Here is a 7,500-nt window from a genome sequence, read left to right on the forward strand (position 1 = left end):
TGTGTATTTATATAGAGAGGTGTGTGTGGGCATTTGTGTATGTATTTATATAGAGCTGTGTGTGTGTGTGTGTGTGTGTGTGTGTGTATTTATATAGAACTGTGTGTGTGTGTGTGTGTATTTATATAGAGGTGTGTGTGTGTGTATTTATATAGAGGTGTGTGTGTGTGTATTTATATAGAGGTGTGTGTGTATGTATTTATATAGTGGTGTGTGTGGGTGTGTGTGTGTGTGTATTTATATAGGGGTGTGTGTGTGTGTGTGTGTGTGTATTCTTGCCTTTCTCCACACTGCTCTTTGCCAGACTGTAGAGTTGGGGTGATTTTTCCTCCAGGACTTGCTGATGCAGTGCCACATACCTCAGTGTCCACCAGGGGAGCAGCTACACACACACACACACACACACACTGTTCACCACAACAACAAAAGTGCAAGTGTTTGGTTGTGAACCTGATTGTTATCAGCTCCTCTGTGTGTGTGTGTGTGTGTGTGTGTGTGTGTGTGTGTGTGTGTGATAGTGTCCTTCCTCATATACACCTCCTGTTTATCAGCATCAATCACCCAATTATTCAATTAATAAAATAATTAAGACATTAACTATTACTGTAACTAATTATTCAATTAACCACTAACTAATGTAACGACTCAGACGGCACAGAGCTTCTCAATTACAGAGAGGATCCTTTACCTCACCTTATTCTTTACCTTCTTTCACTCAACCTCTCTATCACTCTCCTGTTCTTCTCCCATCATCTTTTCATTTTCCCTTTTCTCTCTTTCCTCAGTCTGTTCTCCTTTGCAAATCGTCCATTTCAGCCATCTCTTTCTCTCTCTCTCTCTCTCTCTCTGTTTTCTTCTCTTTCTCACTACTAACTTTATTTCATTTTATTCTCTCCTTTCTTCTTTTGTAACACTTTTTTTATTTGTTTCCACTTTGTTGAATCTCTCATCTCCTCTTCACTACACACATACATTTATTTCCTTCCTTTCTTTTCCTCCTTGCATTTTTCACACAATTTTCCTTCATTCCTTTTCTTTTCTCTTCTTTATTATTTTTTTTAGAAGGTCAGAAGGATGGAGGTCAGTAGGACAGAGGTCAGAAGGATGAAGGTCAGTAGGACGGAGATCAGTCTCTCACCTGCAGGTTGTCCATCTTCTCAGCACAGGAGACCAGCAGCACTTGAGCCACCAGCAGGAGGAAAGGGTTAGAGAGCAAACTGTATACACTCTCACCATCTAATACCAGACTGGAGAGCAGAACAGACGTCACAGCACCAGCCTACACACACACACACACACACACACACACACACACACACACACACACACACACACACACTTTAGCACTTTGACTCTCGAACATTAAGAACCTGTTGACACTCATAACAACCACACACATTCACACACTGTTCTGTACGTACACACACACACACGCACACACAGTGGAACCCGGTTATGTCGCTGGTCTATGGGGACTCCAAAAAGCGTGGAGATAACCGATGATGGAGATAAACGAAAACCAATATGACGGCAGTATATTAACGTGATTGAAATGTCTTTATGTACATGATGTGCGTTATTAAATGAGAATGTGCATGCACGTGTTTTTGGAGGTTTTTTCACAACAGCGTTGTTGTGATTTGTTTGATTGGTCATGCGGATGGAGAAAACCTGTAATGCGGATAAGGAGCCGGAAGCAGAAGTAAACACAAACAGAGTTTATTGAGACTCAGGAGAGAATCCACCAGTACTTGTAGTGAAGCAGTAATATCCAGTGCTGCGCTCCGGGAGCGCCGTCCACCAAGTTCTGAGAAAGCAGAGACAGTTCCTGTAGAGAATCCACGGATCCGCGCTATGGAAAGTGCAGCGCTGGGCATCAACGGATAAACGTGGTGCAGACAGCGTGAAGATGGAAAACAGCAGGATCGGGGGAATCCGGGGGAGCGTAGAGAGAATGCGGAGTACGAGAAGAAGGGTACTGAGCGGGATACGCGATTACACAGACCGCCATGAACCAACACATACCATCATGCACAAACAATAACGGACCGCGAGTGTGTGGAGGGGAGGGGCTTAAATAGGAGATGGAATGAGTGAGTGAATGAGAGTCAGGTGTGTGTGATCAGCATGACTGCGACGAGCGCACGGGTGAAGAAGCAGGGTGCTTCGGGGAATGCCGCCGCCGAAGGGGGCGTGGCAGGGGGATTCCCGACATAACCCACGTTAAGTGTCAAATTTGCCCCCCTTGTGCTCGAGATATTAGGGTTCAGCGACATGAAAAAATCGACATAACCGATTTAAAAATGCTGAGACAAATTGGGAATTTGGAGGTTCCACTTCAAAAACGTCAACTTAATAGGGTTGGCGAGTTAACCGAGGTCGAGATCAGTGGGTTCCACTGTATATTATATATATATATATATATATATATATAGACAGAGAGAGCTTGTGTGTTTGCACCTCTTTATGTTTGTCCAGCAGAGCCGCAGGGAGGAAGTCGGAGACGTGGAGGACAAAAGGTGGACCGGTCCAATTAGACTGGACAAACAGATGCAGGCATGAAACTGCTAACGCTAACATAGCTAACTCCCTACACACAGAGAGAGAGAGAGAGAGAGAGAGAGAGAGAGAGAGAGAGAGAGAGAGAGAGAGAGAGAGAGGGGGTAAATGATAAATAAATGTATTTTCATAAATATCATCAAACAGAGAATCATCACAACCAATACACAAAAATCCCAATGTGGTGAAATCCAGGTTTCTTTGGTTAAGAAAAAATGTACAGATAATATGACAAGATAATAATCTGACAAAAATATAGAAATAAAGTACAAAACATTCAGATCAGTAACGTGGAGAAAAAACAATCACAACGAGACAAATATTGTGTAAATGTTCAAATATTAATGGCATAGACTGTGTTTCTTTTTTTTTTTTAAACCAGCAAAGAAAAGTCTTAAAATAGTGTAACAACTTTAGTTCAGTTTCATTTCTTTTTTTTTTTTTTTACATATCTTTCAGCTTCTCACATTAGAGGTCTCCACAGCGGATCATCCGTCTCCATACCCCCTGTCCTCTACATCTGCCTCTTTCACACCAACTACCTGCATGTCTTCCCTCACCACATCCATAAACCTCCTCCTTGATCTTTCTTCTTTTCCTCCTTCCCTTACATCTTCATACTTTATTTAAAAGGCTGGATCTCTTTCTCAGGGTCTGAGTCTGTGTCCAACACCATACAGACACGCAGACACCGAGACAGACACCGAGATACTGAGAAAGACACACAGACACCCAGATACTGAGACAGGCACACAGACACCCAGATACTGAGACAGACACACAGACAACGGAATACCAAGACAGACACACAGCCACCAGACAGACACCGGGATACTGAGACAGACACACAAACACCCAGTCACCCAGACACCGAGATACTGAGACAGACACACAGACACCGAGATACTGAGACAGACACCCAGACACCAGGATACTGAGACAGACACACAGACACCCAGACACCCATACACCGAGATACTGAGACAGACACCCAGACACCGGAATACTGAGACAGACACACAGACACCAAGATACTGAGACAGACACACAGACACCGAGATACTGAGACAGACACACAGACACCGAGATACTGAGACAGACACACAGACACCGAGATACTGAGACAGACACACAGACACCCAGACACCAAAATACTGAGACAGACACACAGACACCGAGATACTGAGACAGACACCCAGACACCGAGATACTGAGACAGACACCCAGACACCGAGATACTGAGACAGACACCGAGATACTGAGACAGACACCGAGATACTGAGACAGACACACAGACACCCAGACACTGAGATACTGGGACAGACACACAGACACCCAGACACCGAGATACTGAGACAGACACCCAGACACCGAGATACTGAGACAGACACCCAGACACCGAGATACTGAGACAGGCACACAGACACCCAGATACTGAGACAGACACACAGACACCAAGATACTGAGACAGACACACAGACACCAAGAAACTGAGACAGACACCCAGACACCGAGATACTGAGACAGACACACAGACACCCAGACACCGAGATACTGAGACAGACACACAGACACCCAGATACTGAGACAGACACACAGACACCGGAATACCAAGACAGACACACAGACACCCAGACAGACACCGGGATACTGAGACAGACACCCAGACACCGAGATACTGAGACAGACACACAGACACCCAGACACCAAAATACTGAGACAGACACACAGACACGAGATACTGAGACAGACACCCAGACACCGAGATACTGAGACAGACACCCAGACACCAGGATACTGAGACAGACACCCAGACACCAGGATACTGAGACAGAAACACAGACACCGAGATACTGAGACAGACACACAGACACCCAGACACCGAGACAGACACACAGACACTGAGATACTGAGACAGACACACAGACACCCAGACACCGAGACAGACACACAGACACTGAGATACTGAGACAGACACACAGACACCGAGATACTGAGACAGACACACAGACACCAGGATACTGAGACAGACACACAGACACCCAGACAGACACCGGGATACTGAGACAGACACACAAACACACAGACACCGAGATACTGAGACAGACACCCAGACACCGAGATACTGAGACAGACACACAGACACCGAGATACTGAGACAGACACACAGACACCCAGACAGACACGGGATACTGAGACAGACACACAAACACACAGACACCGAGATACTGAGACAGACACCCAGACACCGAGATACTGAGACAGACACACAGACACTGAGATACTGAGACAGACACCGGGATACTGAGACAGACACACACACACCGGGATACTGAGACAGACACACAGACACCCAGACACCGAGATACTGAGACAGACACCCAGACACCGAGATACTGAGACAGACACCCAGACACCGAGATACTGAGACAGACACCCAGACACCCAGATACTGAGACAGGCACACAGACACCCAGATACTGAGACGGACACACAGACACCGAGATACTGAGACAGACACACAGACACCCAGATACTGAGACAGACACACGGACACCCAGATACTGAGACAGACACACAGACACCCAGATACTGAGACAGACACCCAGACACCGGAATACCAAGACAGACACACAGACACCCAGACAGACACCGGGATACTGAGACAGACACCCAGACACCGAGATACTGAGACAGACACCCAGACACCGAGATACTGAGACAGACACCCAGACACCCAGACACCAAGATACTGAGACAGACACCCAGACACCGAGATACTGAGACAGACACCCAGACACCGAGATACTGAGACAGACACACAGACACCAGGATACTGAGACAGAAACACAGACACCAAGATACTGAGACAGAAACACAGACACCGAGATACTGAGACAGACACACAGACACCAGGATACTGAGACAGACACACAGACACCAGGATACTGAGACAGACACACAGACACCAGGATACTGAGACAGACACACGGACACCCAGATACTGAGACAGACACACAGACACCGAGATACTGAGACAGACACACAGACACCCAGACAGACACCAGGATACTGAGACAGACACACAAACACACAGACACCGAGATACTGAGACAGACACCCAGACACCGAGATACTGAGACAGACACACAGACACTGAGATACTGAGACAGACACACAGACACCGGGATACTGAGACAGACACCCAGATACTGAGACAGACACACAGACACCGAGATACTGAGACAGACACACAGACACCCAGATACTGAGACAGGCACACAGACACCCAGATACTGAGACAGGCACACAGACACAAAGACACCAAGATACTGAGACAGACACACAGACACCCAGATACTGAGACAGACACCCAGACACCAAGATACTGAGACAGACACCCAGACACCGAGATACTGAGACAGACACACAGACACCAGGATACTGAGACAGACACACAGACACCAGGATACTGAGACAGACACACAGACACCGAGATACTGAGACAGAAACACAGACACCGAGATACTGAGACAGACACACAGACACCGAGATACTGAGACAGACACACAGACACCGAGATACTGAGACAGACACTCAGAAACCAGGATACTGAGACAGACACTCAGACACCAGGATACTGAGACAGACACTCAGACACCAGGATACTGAGACAGAAACACAGACACCAAGATACTGAGACAGACACACAGACACCGAGATACCGAGACAGAAACACAGACACCCAGACAGTCACCGGGATACTGAGACAGACACACAGACACCGGGATACTGAGACAGACACACAGACACCGGGATACTGAGACAGACACACAGACACCGAGATACTGAGACAGACACTTAGACACCAGGATACTGAGACAGACACACAGACACCAAGATACTGAGACAGAAACACAGACACCGAGATACCGAGACAGACACACAGACACGGGAATACCAAGACAGACACACAGACACCCAGACAGACACCCAGACAAACACCGGGATACTGAGACAGACACACAAACACCCAGTCACCCAGACACACAGACACCCAGACAGACACCCAGACAAACACCGGGATACTGAGACAGACACAGACACCGAGATACTGAGACAGACACACAGACACCGAGATACTGAGACAGACACACAGACACCGGATACTGAGACAGACACACAGACACCGGGATACTGAGACAGACACACAGACACCGGGATACTGAGACAGACACACAGACACCGGGATACTGAGACAGACACACAGACACCCAGACACCGGAATACTGAGACAGACACCCAGACACTGAGATACTGAGACAGACACACAGACACCCAGACACCGGAATACTGAGACAGACACACAGACACCGAGATACTGAGACAGACACAGACACCGAGATACTGAGACAGACACACAGACACCGAGATACTGAGACAGACACCCAGACACCGAGATACTGAGACAGACACACAGACACCAGGATACTGAGACAGACACACAGACACCGAGATACTGAGACAGAAACACAGACACCGAGATACTGAGACAGACACACAGACACTGAGATACTGAGACAGACACACAGACACCAGGATACTGAGACAGACACACAGACACCAAGATACTGAGACAGAAACACAGACAGACACACAGACACCGGAATACCAAGACAGACACCCAGACAGACACCCAGACAGACACCGGATACTGAGACAGACACCCAGACACCGAGATACTGAGACAGACACCCAGACACCGAGATACTGAGACAGACACCCAGACACCCAGATACTGAGACAGGCACACAGACACCGAGATACTGAGACAGACACTCAGACACCCAGACACCGAGATACTGAGACAGACACACAGACACCGAGATACTGAGACAGACACACAGACACCCATACACCGAGATACTGAGACAGACACCT

The 7,500-nt window shown here is 47.4% G+C and overlaps 1 protein-coding gene across 1 annotated transcript in view; it reads right to left on the bottom strand.

Moving 5' to 3' along the window:
* The window catches only part of ttc27 (tetratricopeptide repeat domain 27), a 65,766-nt gene that overhangs the window by 49,250 nt on the left and 9,016 nt on the right, over positions 1–7,500 (bottom strand). Inside the window, 3 exon segments of the mRNA XM_046855350.1 lie at positions 280–382; positions 1,139–1,279; positions 2,461–2,590. Of these exon segments, the coding sequence (XP_046711306.1) occupies positions 280–382; positions 1,139–1,279; positions 2,461–2,590 (374 nt within the window).

The sequence above is a fragment of the Silurus meridionalis genome, chromosome 8 (genome assembly GCF_014805685.1).
Source record: "Silurus meridionalis isolate SWU-2019-XX chromosome 8, ASM1480568v1, whole genome shotgun sequence".
In the NCBI taxonomy this organism is placed as follows: Eukaryota; Metazoa; Chordata; class Actinopteri; order Siluriformes; family Siluridae; genus Silurus; species Silurus meridionalis.